General features: G+C 37.2%; 1 protein-coding gene across 8 annotated transcripts in view; it reads right to left on the bottom strand.

Moving 5' to 3' along the window:
* The window catches only part of UIMC1 (ubiquitin interaction motif containing 1), a 91876-nt gene extending 69789 nt beyond the window's left edge, over window positions 1-22087 (bottom strand). For 3 of the 8 annotated variants that reach the window (XR_009153851.1, XR_009153852.1, XM_058173034.1), the window contains exons 1-2: window positions 21753-22086; window positions 5667-5815 (exon numbers count right to left, since the gene is read on the bottom strand). Coding sequence is in view for 5 of the 8 variants with exons in the window: in XM_058173034.1 (XP_058029017.1) it covers window positions 5667-5815; window positions 21753-21834 (231 nt within the window). In the remaining 3 variants the exon portion in view is untranslated. Of the gene's footprint in view, window positions 1-5666; window positions 5816-21067; window positions 21300-21752 lie in introns of those variants that run through there. The other 5 variants (XR_009153853.1, XM_058173035.1, XM_058173030.1 and 2 more) reach the window with 5 other exon arrangements.
* Between the last annotated feature and the right edge of the window lie 51 nt (window positions 22088-22138).

The raw sequence follows: 22138 nt of genomic DNA, 5'->3' as shown, positions 1-22138 counted from the left end.
ACTACATGGGGACAATGAATACAATCTCAACAGAGGAAATTATTAAGTCAGTATCAAGAATGCAATCCACCATAATAGTCAACAGAAATCCCCAGCATTGCCTGAATTGCATTTATTCAAACAGTACTGCATATTTTCCTTTTTTAGAATAGAATTCTAAATTCTAAAAATTCTATTTAGAATAGAATTTTTTATTGGCCAAGTGTGATGGGACACACAAGGAATTTGTCTTGGTGCATATGCTCTCAGTGTACATAAAAGAAAAGATATGTTCATTTTTGGGGTTTTCTGTCACATAACATAACTTGCTGATTATCTGATCTTACTGAAACAATGAGTGTGACACAATGGACAGACACTGGGTTTCAACATGGAACAATTTAGTTAGTAATTATATTCTATTGTGAATTACTTCACTGGATGGCTTTGGACTCAGTGGAGAAAGGTGGGGTACAAATGCAGCAAATACAAGAATCCAGCTTATTAACTACACACAAGTCTGTTAGAAAACTACATTTTTTGATCAACAGCAGTAAAAACTGATGAATACACTAATTATATACAGTAGTCTGTCTCAAGTCACTTTTGTCATCTGCTTGTACTGTTCAGACGCAAATGACAATGATCAAGCAACTGGGCAGAAACACTTCTCTTGATTAGCCTTAGCAGATGCTGAAACAAACAAAGCCTGTGCAAAAAAAGGTTTTAAAAAGTTGCGAGACAGCATAAATGGCATTGACAATAAAGCACGACAGAAAATGCAATCTGCCAGAGATACACCAAAGACACATAGGAGATTTTCCAGCTGCAACTGCTCCAAAACACCCCAATTCAAAAACAATACTAGAGACTAGTTCTAAAGATGTCTGATGAAAGGCTGCTGGAATAATAACAGTTCAATTAATCTCTGATTAGAGTTTCCCTTTATATTGGTGAATCATAAGGAACCTCATCCAAATGCTGCTAGATGAAATAGAATGAACTCCTTTATAAAACTGTATATAGTACATTAGGCCAGACTTTTGTGTCCTTTTATTATAAGGCAACCAGAAATTTGAAAAGTCAAAATAATTTTCACAATTCCAAGAAAATATTTTTTCAAGAAACAAAATGAAAGGTAAGGTTATATTAATAGAGAAGGCAAATGGAATAAATCCATTCCCTAAACATGTTGAGAAAAGTTTTCACTTAAGACAAAACCAAATGGGCTCTTTTATGGCCGGCTTGTGTATATATTATTCTGCAATAAGAGAAATAATGCCATCAGAATGTATTGTTCAGATCTATGTTTTTTAACCTTGGCAAGTTTAAGATGTGTACACTTCACCTTTCTGTCTGGAGAGTTCTAAGGGTTGAAGTCTACGCATCTTAAAGTTGACAAGTTGAGAAACACTGGTTTAGATATTGAAAGATACAAACCAAAGCACCAAATAGTTAACAGAATTATTCGTAGAAAAAATTAGTTTTTTTGTTTGTTTTTTTTGGGGGGGGTTGCTTTCAAATGTATACACAATAATATAAATGCTTATAACCAGCAGTAGATCTATTGTCTCAAGTAGAGCTAAAATTCTGCTGTATTCTGCAACAAATCCAAAGTTTGCTTAACGTATTTGTCTGGTTCAAAGTTCAGCACAAAGAAGTAATCATATAGTTCTTTAAAAGAGTTTTCTTAAGAGAGAAGATTTCTAATAAATATACAGGTGTTAATTGCCATATTATTAACTGTAAAGGTTTTTCCCTTTTAACATCTGCAGCTGTTTTTTAGTATTTTCAAATAATAATTATATCAATATTGGCCATTAAAATACTAGACACAAATCTACTAATTAGAGCTGAAATTCTCTAGGCAATGTGTAAATACTGTAATCATAATCGTCTTTAAAAAAAAAAATTGGGCAAAGCTATAAAAACTGTAAGCCTACATTAGCAAATTAAAATCTATCAGCAATTTCACAGGGCTTAAATTCAGTTTATAGAAAAACTTAGATCATTTCTAAAATCAAAAATGCAACTGTTAATTCATAAAACATTAATATTACTAGCAGCAAATTAAGAATTGCTACATTTGATACTGAATACTGTACTGAATGCTACAGAATGGCAACAATCTGATTTAGTGATTAAACATAGCTTTGTTACATTGGACAGAATACAGCTCCTATCTTAGTCTAGTTCATTTGTACATCTGTTCATATAGTACCAGTAAACAACACTTTTACAAGTTGATGCTATCATGAGAATTTAACATTAAAAGAAAATGAGTATCAAAGGAAGCATTTTGGAATGAATTGTTATCCCCAAAACTTTTAGACATTTCTCATTAAGCAGACTTCCAAGCAAATTTCAAAATATGACAGCATTTAAGAATTTTATAAGATTTTTTTTTCTGATACTATCTTTAAAGTCCCTTGATGGATATCTGGTATCTAGAAGAGCTAGAATCATTTACTTCTAACATTAGCTGCAGCAGTTTTTTGTTGATGTTATTTAACCCTCAATCATCTCTTCATAAGATCAAGTAGGGCTCTAAAAATGAGCTACATATTAAGAGCTTCTTAATTCACTGAAAAATTAAATTGATGCATGATTTCTTTTTCTAGATACTGTGTTTCCCTGATAATAAGACATGTCTAGAAAATAAGGCCAAGCCTGATTTTTGGGGTGGGCGTAAATATACGCCTTCCCCCAAAAATAAGCCCTAGTGATGGAGTGGGTGTGGCCGGCACAGGAGGTGCCCTTCATTTCCCTGGTTACCTCAGGGCTTCTCGGTCCCTTAATTGCTGCCATTCATAGCTGATTCACAGGTACCGCTTATACCGTCGCCTCCAGCAAGCACAGCCACTTTTGCAGCCAATTGCGGCTGCAAAAGAAGCCAGAGGCCAAACGACTCACCTCACACACCTCGCACCCTCCTTGCCTAATCCTGACGGTCACAGCAGGCAATTCCGTCCATGGAACAGCTGCCTCATGGATGCGCTCCGGCCAGCACCTTCAGCAAGCCATCGATTGCGCCACTTCTGCAGCAGGAGGCCAAGCGATGCATCCCATGTGCCTGGTGGCGGCCTTCCGAAGGGTATTGTAGCAGCAGCTATCCACAATTTTTTTACCTTATTATTATTATTATTATTATTATTATTATTATTATTATTATTATTATTATTATTATTAATAATAATAATAATAATAATAATAATAATAATAATAATAATAATAATAATAATTCAATTTTTATACCGCCCTTCTCCCGAAGGACTCATTTTGTCCTGACCATACTGGGCCATGGGATCGGGATGAAATAAGGGTTAAAAAATTGTGCACCACTGCTGCTACAATACCCTTCGGAAAGCCGGCGCGAGGTGCGAGTCTTCTGCTGCAGAAGTGGCTTTTGGAAGAGAAGGCAAAGGGGAAGCAATTGCTTGCAAATGCCTACCCCGTTCCTGCCTCTCCACCGGGCGACTCCTAGTAGCCCGAAATGGTCAAAACCGGTGGCCCACCCTGCTCCCTTTTCCACAGTGCCCACCTCTTATCAAGGGGGGTGGCAGGTGGGGTGGGGGGAAAGCAAGATGCATGGAGCGAGACAGGGCTTGCTCCCCTTGCCATCTCTTCTCCCCCTCTCGCTGGGCATGGCAGGGCTTCCTGCCAAATTGGATGCAATTTGGGGGTGGCAGGTGGGGAGGGGTGGAGCTGGGGAGACGTGAGATGTGTCTTACCTGCCTTGCAGCTCTGTTGCATGTCTTGCCATTGCAGGCAAACATGTTACAGGGTAAAAAAAACCTAGTGAGTTTAAACTTCTCAAACTTGCGAGAAGTTTGTTTTTACCCTACAACGTGTTTGCCTGCAAACAATGGTGAGACACAAAACGGAGCTGCAAGGCAGGTAAGATGCATGTCTCGTGTGTCCCTGGCCCCACCCCTCCCCACTTGCCACCCCCAAATTGCATCCAATTTGAGCAGAGGCAGGAAGCCCTGCCATGCCCGGAGAGAGGGGGAGAAGAGACAGCAAGAGGAGCCCCATCACGCTCCACGTGTCTCACTTCTTCCCCGCCTCACATGCCACCGCCCTCAATAAAGAGCCGGGTGCTGTGGAAAAGGGAGCTGGGTGGGCAAAAGGTTTGAGCATCTGGGGCTGCCGGGAACTGCCCGGCTGAGAGGTGGGAACAGGGCAGGAGTTTGCAGGCGAGGGAGAAGGATGAATGGGAGGTGGGCAAGGGCCAAGAATGCCAGGGAAATTCCCCCCTTTGGTTGCCCCAGCGAAAAGCTGACGAGTGTCTGTGGCAGTGCAACACAGCAGCAGCCATGAGGTGGCCACGCTCGCCACTTCTTGCACCCCCAAAATAACCCCCTCTCATAATAAGGCGAAGCCCTTATTTCAGGGTTCAAAAAAATATAAGACAGGATCTTATTTTCGGGGAAACACGGTAGAAGCTGGCTTTTGACCACCCCTTAGTCAGCTAGGAATAATGTTATCAAAGCAACAGTGCTTTCCAGTATGTAATAGTATGTAAAGTTAATACATTTTCATTTCTATTTTTAATATAGAATCCTGCTTTCTATGAATTAACTTTGCTGATTATTGACTGTAATTAAATAAATTTGAATTTTTGAATTTTGTAGAACATTAAAATATTTTATATTACTAACAAAAATGGAGGATAAAAATGGGATAAATGCATTTATCGTTAACTCGTAGATGCTACACATGAAAGATTGGGAAAGAAGCAATCTCAGTATGTTAAGTAGACCCAATTTATACTTTAAAAACCATAACAATCCTTTTGCTCTAGTTACCTCACATTTGGATTCTATAACGTGCTCTACATGGGACTGTCTTTGAAAGTTATCCAGAAGCTTCATCCAGTGCAAAACATGGTGGTGGCATGGGCAGTTACATGTGCATGTAGGGCGGTATACATCTTTACTCTGTGAGCTAGATAGGTTTCAGTCTGCTTCCGGGTCTAATTCAAGGTGTTGATTTTTACCTTTAAAGCTCTCCATGGCATGGGGCTGGGTTATCTGAAAGACTGCCTCTCCCACCCTATCAGGTCTGGCAGAGGCGCCTGCTATGGGTCCTATCTGCCAGGGAATTGCATTTGGTGGGTCCCTGATGTGCTTTGTTTGCCACAGTGGCTGCCTTGTGGAATCTTCTCCCCTCAGAGAAGATCCATCCCTCTTAACATTCCACAAGTTCCTCAAGGCCTGGCTATGTTATCAGGCCTGGGAATTCTAGGATTGGGTAGATTTTGAGATGGCTCACTTACTGTGGTTAATATCATCCTCTCCTGTTTTTGTGTACCTCTTTTTATTTTTAATTGTGACTTATGTATTTTTTATAATTAAGTTTTGTATACACCGCCCAGAATCACTTTCTTGTCAGATAAGCGATTATATAAGTATGATAAATAAATAAATTACAACACTGTGATGTCATCACATCAACTCACGCCTTCTGGGACATTTGGACGTGGATTTTAAAAAATAGAGTGGCTCCTACTATATATACGAGATAGGCAGCAAATAAATTCACTAAATAAATAAATAAAATATATTTCACCTCTGCTTTTATATGGGAGATTTTCAAGTGCCTGAACTCATTTCAATCATATATATTGATATATAACTAGATCCCCAAAGTCAATATTTATTTTGTTTATGCTCTTGTTCACTCACCTCTCCATCGCTGTCAGAAATGATAATGAATGTGTCTGCAGAATGTGTTAACTTTGCATTTGACAGGTCCCTTGGCTCTTCTTCTTCTCCCTGATCTTTGGAATCAGGCTCGTTTGCAGTTTTCCGCTTCTTCTTTGGCATTTTTTCCACTGAAACAAAATGCATTAAAGCTTTTTAGTTGGTTTCCTTTCCTTTTGACAGAATGTTGCCTTATTACCTTGAAGTGAAACACCCTAGATTCCATTCTAATCATATTGAATGGTAAATCGAGAGCATTAAGAGACGTTTTCATAAATCCCTGCTCATCCAATTAAGGGTACCTTTTAAAGCAGATTAAGGTGGTATAACAAAAACTAATTGCATATTCTAAAGGAAAAGGGGGGGGGGAAATGGGAAAAGAGCTTAGTTAACCCTTGTGCAAAAGTTACACATTTAATATCAGGAACCACCAGCCATCCTTCCCAATATCACATTGGCTTCTCCAATACCGGGCAGAATCCACCAGATGAAAGGAAGGGAATCAGTTAAGATTCAGAGATCTAGAAGGGAAAACCAATATATGAGAAGCAATTGCAGTTTTCATATTCAGTTAGGCGTAGGATGGGGTTACATTTTTCAGACACTGTCACTCACAAGGGCTTGGTACACTGTAGAAATGAGGCAGAGGTGAGAAGAATGGCAAAATGATTAAATGACACTTTGAGGAAGGAAAAGGTCAAGAACACTTGTGTTTCCTTTTTTTTTATTAAGCTTCTTGCTAAACAGCGTACTCATTGTGCCCTCTACTGGGCTACACTACATTAATTCCAGAAAAGGTACTTTGCAGGTACAACATTGAGAAAATCTGTGACTATTAGCTCTGGACATGCTAAGAGTTAGAAGAAAGACAAGTAAATTTTAATTATATTTTTACTTGTCTTTCTCCTAACTCTGACAACTATACATAGCAAGAGTTATACAAAAAGCTTTATCAGTGAAAGCTGTATGGACTGTGAGATAACTAAGGGAAGGGGGCAACATTGCAAAACCTTTTCTTCTCTTAGCTTTCTAAACAGTATCCTTGTTAATCAACAAAAGTCACAGAATAAAGCCTATTCCTTCATACTGTGCTATATAAACCCATTTCCTGATGGTAGAATAATTGCAGTGGTGGGAAACTGTTTTGATATGAATTGGCATCAAATAGAAAAATGGGATCATGCTACATTATAAAGAACAACAGTACAATTCTATTATTTGCTCACCTATCAACTTTGGTATGCAAAAGAAGTAGGACTCCCACACACTGGTCTATCTTTCTGAAAATTAAAATGTTGAAATGCAAAACATTGAAATAATTTTTATAGCACCACCTCTTGGCCATGTGCCACAGAGGTCTGGTATCTACTATGTATACTAATGGATAAGTCCATTTTTAGATAAGCAGACTCTCCAATTTTTAACAGGATACTGCTAAGTAATTGGCTCCTATATGTGCGCTCGGGCCATGATTGCCTTAAAAATTTGAGCTGTGGTCTGCAATCAAGCGAAACCCAATTTTTGGCACCTAAAATTCTTGGCTTATCAACAAGTATACATGGTAGAGCATTTAGCCTTTTCTTTCCGTACAGGAAAATAAACAAAATAAAATGTTATTTCAAGGCAATAATGCAATGCAATAAAACTTTTAAACTTTAAGAATTGAAACACAGACCTTGAATGTATTTCACAGAGATTACCAAGACGCCGAGCAAATGAGTTAAGAAAAAAAAAATCTTTCCAAAATGTTGTGCTTCAGAGATACCACAATAAAGAGGCCTTTGAACAAAATCTCTTAAAGAGAGAGAGAGAATTGAGATCCACTATATGAGAGTGACTGCTAAGGTTTAAAATTATTTTTATAGATTAGAAGATCTCAAGAAAAATATAAAATATAATAGTGAAGATAATCTGAAGTAGAAATGAAGGATGAATATTTAATGCCATAGTTTAAAGAGAAAAATAAAATAAAAATTAGACAACACAGCATAAATTTCTGGTTACATGTTTTAACTATTTCTACCATCCTGAACTTTTGGACTTCTCCAACTTTTGGGGGACTGCAAATATTCATCACAGCTTTTGAAGTGATGGAAGCAACATTCTTTTTTCTACAAATGTTTGTCCTTCATTATAAAAAGGCCAAACTTCTTCTATATCCAGAAGAAGGATGTGCTGGATATGTATGCTATTCTTAATAAAGAATGTGAATTTAAGTGTGTAGTTTGCACTCTGGCAACCAAGTTACATTGGTAACATATACCAATTCTGAAGTGGCTCACAATTCCTGTCCTGTAGGCAAATTTTGCTATTTATTAACCAAATAATAATAATAATAATTTTATGGGGAGGGATGTGATGGCTCAGCGGCTAAGACACTGAGCTTGTCAATCGAAAGTTCAGCGGTTCAAATCCCTAGTGCCGCGTAATGGGGTGAGCTCCCGTTACTTGTCCCAGCTTCTGCCAACCTAGCAGTTCGAAAGCACGTAAAAGTGCAAGTAGAAAAATAGGGACCACCTTTGGTGGGAAGGTAACAGCGTTCCATGCACCTTTGGCATTTAGTCATGCTGGCCACATGACCATGGAGACGTCTTTGGACAGCAGTGGCTCTTCAGCTTTGAAACAGAGATGAGCAGCGCCCCCTAAAGTCCGGAATGACTAGCATATATGTGTGAGGGGAACTTTTTACCTTTATCCTTACTTTATGGGGATTAAACATTAACTGAAGCTAACCAAGGTAAAAAAAATAGAACACCCAAACTGCTTTCCACAGTATATTAATATAATATAACAACAGAGTTGGAAGGGACCTTGGAGGCCTTCTAGTCCAACCCCCTGCCCAGGCAGGAAACCCTACACCATCTCAGACAGATGGTTATCCAACATTTTCTGAAAAATTTCCAGTGTTGGCGCATTCACAACTTCTGCAGGCAAGTCGTTCCACTTATTAATTGTTCTAACTGTCAGGAAATTTCTCCTTAGTTCTAAGTTGCTTCTTTCCTTGATCAGTTTCCTATTATTATTATTATTATTATTATTATTATTATTATTATTATTATTATTATTATTATTATTATTATTATTATTATTACTGAATTTCTTAACTTATGCCTCAGAAAATAAAAAAGGTTGGAAAGCATTTTAGTGTACTGATCTGTACATTAAAAGTTGCATGTCAAATTGTATCATATAAACATAAATAAATACAATGAATCTATATTTTAATGGACTAATTGGATGATTATTCCCCAAAGCCCAATAAAGCAAAGTGTATCAATATAGCATAGAAAATGTTGTAAACTATACCATTTGCATCATGGGTATAATGATATAAAATACAATAATAGAATTTGGACCACTGAATGCAATATCTAGAGAAATCAAGATGCAACTGTATTTAATTTTCTCTCAACTATTACTTCAACCTCCAATATTACAGGAGGAAAACATAAATAAACAGAATTGTCTTCAAAACACTCATTAGGATGTTCTGCAACTTCTCTTCATATTTCTTGATGTAATAAAAAGACATCTAGAATCGGAGAAGAGAGAAAACTCTGTTTTAGCGTTATTATCTTCAACTTACAGAATGATGCTGTGCAGAATAAATCCAGATATGTTTTTATCTTATATTAATGTCTTGGAATTCACTGAGATACATTGGAGAAGACCCCCCAAAAAGCAAGATTTGTGTTGGTCCTTAGTTCCTTCAGCTCATGCTTCATCGTGCCTTCAAGTTTTAGCTTTTTACTCTTGGTGACTAGAGTATATAATAACTCATGCTTATACTCTACATTTTCAAAATGGCCTATAGAGATTTAATCACAGAACTCTCGTAGCACCTCTGAAACTCAAAGAGACTGTTGTCCCTTAACAGTATTGAGACCAAGACTTTAGTGAACAAGCACTGAAAATGCCATGCTTTCATACTTTTCCCCACATCCACTGCCAGACTCTTGTCTTTCAAAATCTGGTGTTTAACACCAATACTCAGTGTCAGCCAAACAGAACAGTTATCCAAATAATAGCTACAACTAATTCTATGCATTGGCTACCAAGATGATTTTCTAATTCCCTGCTTGTTATTAAGGATTTTTATTTTTCATCTTGAAACTTTTCAGAACATTTTTCTCTCTCAGTGAAGACAGCCAAGGTGATCCATTAATAAAGAAAACCACATGTGCTTCATTTGAAAACTTGAATTTTTCAAGGTATCCTTGACAATACCCTTTTTATGACTGCTACTTTCCCTCTTCATCATTTATCACTTTGACGAATCAGAAAGCAATTATCAGTAAGATAATTCACAATCTTGACAGCTTAAAAAACTCAAATACAAAGCCAAAACCAAATAACTCTCATTTTTAAAGTTCAAACAATAGGCTTGAATACAGTATTGATAATCAGCATCATAGATCAAGTAGCCTTACTATTATACACACTAGGATTTAAACAGAATATATCAAGTAATGATACATTCAACAGCTTCCCAAACAAAGAATACCTCTGGGTCTAGTTGCATGCACCTGCTAACAGAGCAGATCACAATAAATCTCAAATAACAACTGAGAAGTAGATAAATGCAGATTCACATCTTATGGATCAGAGAAGTCTCTCTTCTGCAATGACTGAAAATATCATATCTTAACAGTTCCACTGAGATCAAAGGAATTTATTCTTCAAAAATATATTAGTTGCCTATGGAGGAAAAAAATCTGGTGTTGTAGTACAATTGCCTTCAAAAATTCATGCCTGGTTAATTTTGTATAACTATTGCTGAACAAATCTTTAAACCATGAATCGAGAATCTCTGAACATAAATTTATCCATACAGTCCACAGGACCTCAAGTGAAGCATGAATGCTGGCAAAAGCAACTCTGCTCATCCCTGCCCCGTCCTTCCCTTTTCCCCTTTCAAGTGAGAAAAAGATGCAACAGATAAAAGGCAGAAGATCAGCCAAAGCTATCCTGCATGTTCCCCAATCCCTGGAAGGCACAAACAGACTCTTATAGTTCACCTAATGTCTTCTCTTTTTAGGAAAGTGAGCATATGCCAGATGAATCACTTCACAAAGAATAAAGTAGGAGCAAAAATGAATGAAATAATTTTTTTTGTGCAAGAGGAAAACAGGTAGCATCAGTAGGTGAAACTTTCCTGTATAAGGCCAGTCTTATCTAGTCTTATTGGGCAGATGAGGGGCTGCAATCACTAGATGAGATTGGGTTCTCACCCTTGCTTTGATCTATACAAGGCAAATTTCTATTCATACCACATAAATAGAAACAGCATTTCACATGAGAAAGGTTAATATTTGCCCTCGGAGTAGCATATCATATCAGACATACCAGAGTGTTCAATATCAGTATTACATTTCCTTACAATGTCTAACACTGAGAAGGTGCTCCACACAAGTAAACTGATTTATGTGACATAAACCCAACACAAATTTGCATTAAAATATTTTTATAGCCCCCCCATCTATTACATATAATATACCTTATTACCTCATTCACTTAAATCAGGGGTAGTCAATCTTTTTATACCTACCGCCCACTTTTATATCTCTATTAGTAGTAAAATTTTCTAACTGCCCATCGGTTCCATAGTAATGCACCATGTATGACATGCCTCTCATCTGCAAGAACTGCGCATCTCGTCTGCACATGCCTCTAACGCATCGTGGATTGGGTTGGGGGGGGTGTCGCCGGCTACCAGCTCTGCTTGTCTGTTACAGTTGGGTTGTGTGGAGGGAGATGCACGAGCTATTCTGGGACGAGGCTCTTTTGTTTGCGGTCGCACTATACCGCCATTTAGTTTCACTTACGTAGCGTGAACTAAACTTATGCGCGGGCGATATATATTTTCAGAAATTTAAATTGTCACAGGTAATTTTACGAAAACCTAATGAAATTGTTTTTAAATAATGCTATGAAAAAATTTTTTAAAAGTCAATTAAATTTAAAAAAAGGAAAGTGCTTCAATATCGGACAAAACTCCTACCGCCCACCATGAAAGCTGGAACGCCCACTAGTGGGCGGTAGGGACCAGGTTGACTACCACTGACTTAAATGCATGTGTACCTGTGAGCAGGCAGGTATCTGAACAAAGAATCTGGCACATAACATGAATAGGTTGTAGCATTAAATGACTGTCAGAAATCTACTCTGAGAAACAATTGCTCCTAGTTTGGAAAATTATGAACTCAAATTTCTTATAGTAAGACTCTCACCCACAAATAGGAATCCATTAGTTCAAATGAGCAATTGGGAGTGATTACTCCAGAAAACTGTATACATTCTAAAGACAAAAGCATGGGAAACCAATTATTCAGACATACAATGTATCTTGTATAGTGTGATCATCCTTTGGCCTCTTGAAAGCCCCACCCAACTGCTGATACATTGCGGGAAAGACTGCCATAATTTGCCAACAATTGCCAATTAACACCACACAAAAATTTGTGGTTTATACATAGATAGTATGTACAACAATCATTCAATAAATTTAATGCCATTTCTTTATTTAACTTCACCCCACTTACTCATAAACGGTTTAAATTGAAATGAATATTCCAGCTCTGTTGAGTGATATCAAATGTCACCATCATACCACCTATATTAAGCTAAGAAAATTGCAGAGTAAAAAATCCAAACAAAAACAGAAATATACTTTTTGCTACAAAAAAGTTGCCAATCTCTGCCCTAGTTCATGGACAGAACACATACATTTCAACTATTACAATTAAAAAGAAAAAAATTGGGATTTCTGAGTACAAACTGATAATCTTGGAACATAACACAACAGAAATTGTGAATAATTGATATGGCAATACCAAGGGATAACTGAAGTAGATCACAAAATATCAAGATCTGAAAATCAAAGTGAAAGATTATGGCATAAACTGGCTGTGGTAGTCCTTTTTTTTTATTATTATTATTACTTTTTTCTAATATTACAAACAGGAAAAAAAATACATTATTCCACCCTTGTGCTATACATAAAAAAGGAAGATTTGGGTCTTCGGATATGTCCTCATGATTGCCAAAATCCACGTTCTCGAGGTACAGGTACCGAGGCGTCCAATTTTCCAAGCGCATAGTCCACGAATGGTTTCCAAGTCTTCCAGAAAATATCTTCTTTATACACACCACTTCTAATTTTAATATCACATGTCATTTTATCATTTAAAGCTAATTTCCACATTTCAGAATTCTACTCTTCTATTCTAAAAATCACATCTAGTTTCCAATATCTAGCTATTATAATTCTACCTATTATAATCATAATTCTAATCAATTCTTTTTCATATTTTGTTAATTCTATTTCCTTAATTACCAACAATAATATAGTTTCCACTCTCAATATTATTACTTTCCCCATCATTTCAAATATCATTTTCTCCAATTGTTGCCAAAACTTTTAACCTTATCACAATTATACCACATATGTTCATAAGTCCCCAATTCCATCTCACATCTCCAACATTTTTTGCTAATTTTTTTATCCATTTGTGACAATCTTACTGGAGTCAAATACCATTTCCAAACAACTTTATAATTATGCTCTTTAATCCTTATAGATAAAGTTCTCATAATTCTACTCTTCTATTCTAAAAATCACATCTAGTTTCCAATATCTAGCTATTATAATTCTACCTATTATAATCATAATTCTAATCAATTCTTTTTCATATTTTGTTAATTCTATTTCCTTAATTACCAACAATAATATAGTTTCCACTCTCAATGTTATTACTTTCCCCATCATTTCAAATATCATTTTCTCCAATTGTTGCCAAAACTTTTAACCTTATCACATTTATACCACATATGTTCATAAGTCCCCAATTCCATCTCACATCTCCAACATTTTTTACTAATTTTTTTATCCATTTGTGACAATCTTACTGGAGTCAAATACCATTTCCAAACAACTTTATAATTATGCTCTTTAATCCTTATAGATAAAGTTCTCATAATTCTACTATTCCAATTCACATTCCAATCTGACTCTGGTATTTCAATATTAAGATCTTTTTCCCAATTTGTCCTCATCACTCTTTGTAGTTTTCATCAGAGTTTATAATCTTATAAACCCTACTAACGAGTCCCTTTAGCCCAATTTCATCTTACATAATCCGAGATACTAAATATTCAAATTCAGTTTCACATCTATTTGTCGAATAGTTTTCCTTTAATTTTTTTGTCCATTTTTCTATCTGTATTTTTTCAAACCAGCTTAACCCTAATTTTTCAATAATTTCTTTGTTCCTCCTTTCATTTCTAAAACTTTTAACCAATCTATAATAGTTTCTATATTTTCATTTTTAATCACTTCATTACGTCTTATATTATTTTTAATCGCCAATTTTCCAATTGTCTTCCCAAAAGATTATATCCGGAATTAAAATTTTAACAAATTTATTCCACATTTTACTTAATCCATTTAACCAATAACTTCTGATTACACATTTTGAGTTTGCTTTATCTAAAAACCACCTTGATCCAAATTTCTCTATATCCCTTAACTCTAAATCTCCAATGATTACCTTCACCTTTAAGTATTTTTACCACTATCCGGACACCATATGCACAATAATAATTAAATAATTTGGGGATTCCTAATCCAGCTTCCTTTTGATTTTGATACCACATTTTCTTCACTAATCTAGGTCTTTTCCCACCATTGCAAAATTTATCCAATTTTTTCTGATATCCTTCAATATCTTTCTCTGTCAAATTTAGTGGTAGCATCTCGAATAAAAATTAAACTTGGGCAGCAACATCATCTTACACATTGCAATTCTACCAAACCAAGACAACTTTAACATTTTATATTTATCTATCTTCTTCTCAATTTCATTCATCACCACATCATAATTAAGTTTTTTCAGTTCTTTAACCTTGAGTGAAAGCATTATACCCAAATATTTCAATGTATTTTTAATCCTTATCCCAAATTGCTCTTGCATATTCTCGCGCTCATTACCATTACTATCCATCAATAATTCTGATTTTGACCAATTTACTTTCAGACCTGTCATTTCCTCAAATTCTTTCAAATGCTTATATATCTTTTTCAGGTCTTTCTCTATATTTTTCAAAATAATTAAAGTATCATCCGCATACAAATTTATCTTATATCCCTTATATCCTTCTAATTCTTCATCTTTTTCTATCATTTTTGTCAAGATTTCCATAGCCAATAAAAATAATGTTGGGGACAAGGGACATCCTTGTCTCGTACCCGCTTCTAATTTTATTTCTTCAGTTAATATTCCATTCACCTTCACTCTTGCACTACTTTTTTGATACAATTTTGAAATAACATGTGTAAACTTGTTACCAAAGCCTAAAGCCTCCACAATTACTTTAATAGCTTCCCATTGTACAGAATCAAAAGCTTTAAAAATATCCAATGATACTATACCAATTTTATCACCATTATAAAATGTGGTAGTCCTAATGATAATCGGCACACTGGGTACCATATCAAAAAGTCTTGAACGATACTGCACATTGACAGAATTCCCCTGTCAATTACAATACTACTCGGATATACACATATACTAGGCCGATACACCATCTTAGGTTCTAGGGAAGAACTTGATTTAAAGCAGCAGCGTCCAAACTTGGCAACTTTAAGACTTGTGGACTTCAATTCCCAAAATTCCTCAGCCAGCTTCTACTATGCTTTGCTGACTGAGGAATTCTGGGAGTTGAAGTCCACAAGTCTTAAAGTTGCCAAGTTTGGACACCCCTGATTTAAAGGAAAGCCAACATCAACTAAAGAACTGACAACTATTATTACATATTGTTGTATATCTAATAATAGTAATAACTCAGGGGCTAGGACGTTGAGCTTGTCAATCGAAAGGTCGGCAGCTCAGCGGTTCGAATCCCTAGTGCTGCCGTGTAATGGGGTGAGCTCCCGTTACTTGTCCCAGCTTCTGCCAACCTAGCAGTTTCGAAAGCACGTAAAAATGCAAGTAGAAAAAATAGGGACCACCTTTGGTGGGAAGGTAACAGCGTTCCGTGCACCCTTGGCGTTGAGTCATGCAGGCCACATGACCACGGAGACGTCTTCGGACAAAGCTGGCTCTTCAGCTTTGAGATGAGCACCACCCCCTAGAGTCGGCAACGACTAGCACGTATGTGCGAGGGGAACCTTTTACCTTTACCTTATTCATCTAAAATCATAGTGTTTAGACCGAGTACTGTATTTTCTAACAATATGGTTTTTAACCAAGAGCATAAGAATCATGGAGGTATCATCACAGTATGCAGGAAGTGGTGTCAAGTCCAATTAATTTAAAATTTCAAAATATTTGGCTAGTCTATAGGTATGGTTTTAAGAGTTCAGATTATTATTAGCAGTATAATTTACTTTCTCTTCCAAAATATTTCAACTTCAATTGAAAGAGCCATGGTGATGCAATGGTTAAAATGCAGTATTGTAGGTTAATTCTTCTGAAATGTGCTCAATTTTGGCTTCAATGATGTTTATATAGCTTTGGCTGCCGTGATTGTTACTGCAGCTTCTTTATGAAGGATTGCAGTTTTTAGCAAAGTCAAATTTTAATTTGATTTTTCTTCAATATATTTACCTAAGTTGTGAGTTCCAGCAGCAGAGCACAATCTGGGTCCCATTTATTAGAGAGGGTCATCTGGAAGGACGTAAGAGAAGTCTTTTCTGTTGTGGTGCCATCTTCTGGAGATTAGACTTACCCTGACCCTTTTGGCTTTCTGTAAAACCTGGTTCTGTAACCCTGCCTGGACGTGCCTGTATCAAAATTATATTGATAATGCTGTCTGATTTTATTTTGGGTGATATACAGTTATTTATTGTTATAATATTTTACCTTGTTTTTATTCTCTATTAGCTGCCCATGGTAATATGCTTAAGACAGGCAGCCTTATAAATTGAATTCATAAAATATAAATATATTGCCCATGAGGAGTTTAGGTTTTAGTTTGACTATCAGATGCTTACTTCGTGTAATACTTTGTAGTTTTCTTTCTCTTTGCAAACTTCTACCAGTTACTATGCTAGATATAATCATTCAAGTTGTATTTTTTTCATTCTACCATTTGCTTTACTTGGAATAATCCCTTTCCTATTTTATTTACAACAAATCTGTCAACATCGAAATCATGATTCATAATCATTAATACCCTTACTTTCCTATCAAGGATATCTAATTCAGCCCATGTCCAATCAATTATACCTGTGGTATAATAGGAGCAGCCTGAGTGTTTATGGGTTTAATTATGTTCCCTGCATTTAAATTTTTCAGATTCATCTTATATAATTAGAGCTAGTATTTTCTTAACTTAGTCATGTAAGTCAGAGGTCTACATTAATTCTAAATATTTATATCCTCCTTCTAACATCAATTGTCTTATAGTATTACCATTCATTAGCTGTAATCCATCTTCAACTATTTTGTTGTCTTCAATTACTAAGCACGCTTACCTACACTGAATTGCCCTTTCACCATCCTCAGTGAATACATGGGTGCTATAGAGATTCAAGTTCTACTTTTTATTTTGCAAATGTTTTACAGTTATCTGTGAATATATAACGATGCAAACGAATTATTTTTGGACATTTGAGAGTTGTATACTTGTATTTGATTCTGCTTAAATTATATATAAAAAGTATAATTGCTAAAATAAATAAGTTACCTTGAAATATTTCATTGCTAATTCTGACTTTTCCAATTTCTTTGTTTTCCCTGCATTCATTGACACTTTCAAATAATGTTTTCACTAATCACAAAATTTCTATGCATTTTTTGATCTTATTAAGTGGAAATGTCTTTTTATAGTGTATCTGAGCCATAGAAAGATTTTTTTTTCTCTTTGACTTTTAAGGATCATTTTGTCAATTAGTAACTGGACATTTGTACTTCACCAATTTTTTTAAATTGTTGTGTTTTTTTATTTGCTCAATGGAAATAATTGTTTTTTTTTTGCTCAATAGAAATAATTCAATGATCAACAGATATTATATATGGTAGTCCTGTCTTGACAGATACATTTCAAGAGGCTGTTCATTAGTCCAAAAACATGCACATACATGCTTACGCTTAATTTCACACAATACACTAATTTAGTCACTACTAAAAAAAGAATAGCACAAACAAAACACAAAATCAGCAGACAGGACAGGGTAGCATCAAAATGGTGTATGCTCAGCCTCCCAATGTGCAATGGTGCTGCAAGGTATACCTATGTGATGCCCTGTAGATGAACCTTTTCCTGCCTTCTGAGACCTTCTACATTGCCCTTGCAGGCAAGTTTGTTCTGTGTACAGGTAGTCCTCAACTTACAACAGTTCATTTAATACAGGGGTGAAATGCTTCCGGTTCGGACCGGCTCGCTCAATCCAGTAGCGATGGCGGCGGGTGGTTCGGAGAACAGTAGCAAAAATCCCTGGCCCCACCCCCTGCCTCTGCTGTTTTTCTTCAGCCAAAAAATGCTTTTAAAAGTAAAAAAAAAAAGCGATCTCAGCTGAGTTCCTCATCACCAGAACCTTAAAAAAACATGTTTTCTACAAGCTCTTCAGTCAAAGAGCTTGTAGAAAACCTCCTTTTAAGAGATTCTGGGCTGCGATAAGGCAGTTACCTAATTAACTGCTCCTTTCCAGCTGGGAAAGCCATGCTTTACATCAGTTGTATCAGCTAGCAACTGATTCTGCCTGCCTGAAATCCATCTCCTAGTCAGCCACTGAATCTGCCTGCTTTGCTGGCTGAAGAACTCTGGGAACTGAAGTCCACAAACCTTACAAAGTTACTAAGGTTGGAGACCCCTGATCTAAAAAATATAAATAAAATAAAATAATAAAATTAAGTATTTGTGCAGCTTTCTGAAATTTGGCGTTTCTGTAGTTTTTCGGTCTAACTACACAAACACAGAAAATCTCACAAAGCTGTATGTGGCATTTTATGTGTGTGTATGTGAGTCAGTTGAGTTGTGGTATGTGTGTGTGTGTGTGTGTAAAGTGTGAAAGTAGGTTTTTGAGCTTTTTGTGGCTGTGTGAGGTTCCTGTTTGTTGCAGGGGCCATTCTGGGTGAAGTGCAGCTGCTTTTACATTGTGTATAAGTCAGTTCTGTTGTGTTGTGTTGTGTTGTGTTGTGGGTCTGTAAAGTGTGAAAGTTGGTTTTTGAGCTTTTTGTGGCTATGTGAGGTTCCTGCTTGTTGCAAGGGTCATTTTGGGTGAAGTGCAGCTGCTTTTACATTGTGCGTGAGTCAGCTGTGTTGTGTTGTGTGTGTGTAAAGTGTGAAAGTTGGTTTTTGGTACCTCTTATTGTTTTATATACTTTATTATTGTTATTATTTATTGTTATTGGCCACACCCACCCAATCATCTGACCACCAAGCCACGCCCATCAATTAAGCCACACCCACAGAACCGGTAGGGAAAATTTTTAGATTTCACCCCGATTTAATGACTATTCAAAGTTAAAAATGCTACTGAAAAAGTGACTTATGACTGGTGCAACATTCCCATGGTCACATGATCAAAATTCAGACACTTGGCTACTGGAGTACTACAGTCATGGGAGCACCAAACCACTTTGGGTTGAAAGGATTAGCCGGTAACATCATCACTGCCTGGAGGACACCCAGTTGGGGGCACTTTCATGTCCCCACTAACCCTACCCATTGAAGTGGTACCCATCTATTTATTCACGGTCACTCACTTTCAAACTGCTGGATCGGTTGCAGTATTCCAGAGTCATGTGATCACCTTTTGTGACCCTCTGACAAGCAAACGTCAACGGGGAAGCCAGTTTCAGTTAAAAACCATGTTATTAACTTAACAACTGCAGTGATTCACTTAACAACTGTGGGAAGAAAGGCCGTGAAATGGGACTTAAATGTCTTGCTTAGCAATAGAAACTTTGGGCTCAATTGTAGTTGTAAATCATACACTAACTGTATATATTTTTACATACTATACATAAATATTTTATATTTTTTTATATATTTTATATAGACACACACATACATACATATTTTATATATGTATGCATTATTACATCCTGTATTTCCTAGGCTATATTTCCTATGGTCCTCTCTCGTCTTATCTCCAAAACAACTCATGCAGCAGTTTTGCAGTATAGTGGGAAGTATAAAAAATACACAAATAGTTTCTAATTTCCTGTTTCAACTCCCAAGTCTAGCCCATAGTTCTGGAATTTCTTAAGTTCTCCCATTCACTCACTCTGTGAAAAAGGTGGTATCTAAATTTGACAAACAAATGAATAAATAATTCGTTCAATTGCTAATAAACTTTGGTGCTGTTTGCTTTTTAAAAATCAGCCAAAGTTGGCTAGGTCCGACAACTTACCTAACTCCAGAAACAGAAGAAAAAAAATGAACTTTTCCATTCAATCAAGACAAATCAAAATTTTCCACACATTGAAAATCAAAGAGCAACCAAGATACATTCCACAAAATCAATGCCTGCATTCAATTTTAAGCAGAGTACTTACAACTATGTACAACATCAGTATTTACAGTATGACATACAGTGTTTACAACTATGACATACAACAGCATGTAAACAAAGTGGAAAACATCTGGAAAGAGATACTAATGAAAGTGCTACTGTTGTGGTATTAAAACAAAAACTTAGAGAACATTTTAAAATATCTAAAAGTTACCCAGTTATAAACACCTATGGAATGCTTTGTTTAGTATTTTTGTACAATATAGTCTGAAGGAATGCAAGTGCAAATAAGGCCACAAATAATGGGTTTTGTCCCTCATTTTATATAAAGATATTAGACAGGCAGAAAGTTCTATCCTTTTTGGCTAACCACATTAAGCTAGGAACAAGACATCTTTAAAATGACTTCAGTTCCAGGATAATCTTCCTCACTAATAGTTTACAATATAGGAACTTCCTAGAGTTATCCCACCATCCTTGTTCCAAAAATAAAAGTAAGTGAAAACGGGCTTTTTATCATGGCGGCGGGATAGTATGAAGATGCTGCAAGTTACCAGAAGGGGGGGGAGGGAATGGAACACAGATTTTTCCACAGGAATGTAAAGAGCAAATAGCAGCACACCAGCGCCAGAAAAACCATCGAAACAAACAAGATTAAATAATAAGCAGGGCAAGGGCCGAAAGGACGTGACTTTTCAATCGAATGAACCAATTCGATTGAACCAATTGATTTAATGTGACCATTTTATTACTCTTGGGGTTCCTCATAACCGAAAGGACTCTCACAGCTGTGCCTTTACATCAAATTCATACAGACCACACATATCTTCGTCCTATGGGAAGCCTTTTCTGACGATTTCTGCGTCAGCGACCCCCCCCCCATCCCCATTCCCCCCCCCTCCACGCATCCCTACAAACTTACTTTCCCTGTCCTGCTTTGGGCGGAAAAAGTGAACTAGAAAGAGCGCAATTCCAAAAAAAAAAAGAAGGCAGGCAGGCTGGCTCACAGGATTCACTCTGGAGGGACAACCCAATCCTGGGAGAAGATGCCGAGATGGAGATTTCACACCACAGATCCGAAAGGCAGATTTGTCAAGCGAATTTGGCGGGGTCGGGATTACTGTACTCAACCGGCCCAGTCCCTCCCCACCCCGGGTCTATGTCACTCCCCACCCCCGTTTCCCTCCCTATCTAGCCCTGCCAGGAGACAACGGTAAGTCCTGGACTCTTTGCTTCTTCTCGCCGGCAGAAGAAGCAAAGCCAACAGCGGGCCTTTTGCCCACATTCATGGTGGCTCCGGGAGCTTCAGGTCCCGTCGCTAAGATGAAGGGCACTCGCGCGCGCTGCGGGAAAAGTCACGTGAGGAGGGCGTGCGCCGTGAGCGCGCGGGAATTCGGGTCGCCTCGTCCTCCGGGGTGGGGGATAACGTCCCCTTCGAGCCTGGCTCCAATCGTTGGCGCCGGAACTGGAGGCAGACAGTTTGAATTTGTTCTCCTTTGTAACCTTCCTCTTTTCAACCCAGTAAAGTGTTACGAGTTTACGGTGCTGTAGGCGCGACACGGCTGAGCGGCTTGTTTTCCTCCAAGTTTTTTTCCCCCCTCGCTTACCTCCCAATTCTGAAGGAGTCTTGTAGGATTCTGACCAAGCATCGCCCTTGAATGCAACTCGGCATTGTTCTTTCATCCTCATTTAACAGCATTTATTTCTCGCCTCCCGTGCTTGTTTTTTTAAATGTGACATAGGGTTATATCGGGGTGTTTTTTTTCCCCGCTCCCCGCAAGAGTTTCAGATAGCCGGCCCAATTGCCACAAGGATTCCGACGGACGTGAGATTGCACGTTTTAAGACATACAACCCAAACGCATTATGTAGGCCTTTCACGCATGGCGCGAAACAAACGTTTCTGAGGAACTTTTAAACAGTCGACTGCGCCGAATTAACGGCAATCGAAACTTCCGTTCCCGCGAGCACCGCCTAACGCCCGCCCATCTCCG

This window comes from Ahaetulla prasina, chromosome 2, assembly GCF_028640845.1.
Source record: "Ahaetulla prasina isolate Xishuangbanna chromosome 2, ASM2864084v1, whole genome shotgun sequence".
Lineage (NCBI taxonomy): Eukaryota > Metazoa > Chordata > Lepidosauria > Squamata > Colubridae > Ahaetulla > Ahaetulla prasina.
Note: the sequence above shows the minus strand (reverse complement) of the source record. Positions and strands in the feature narration are given on the sequence as shown.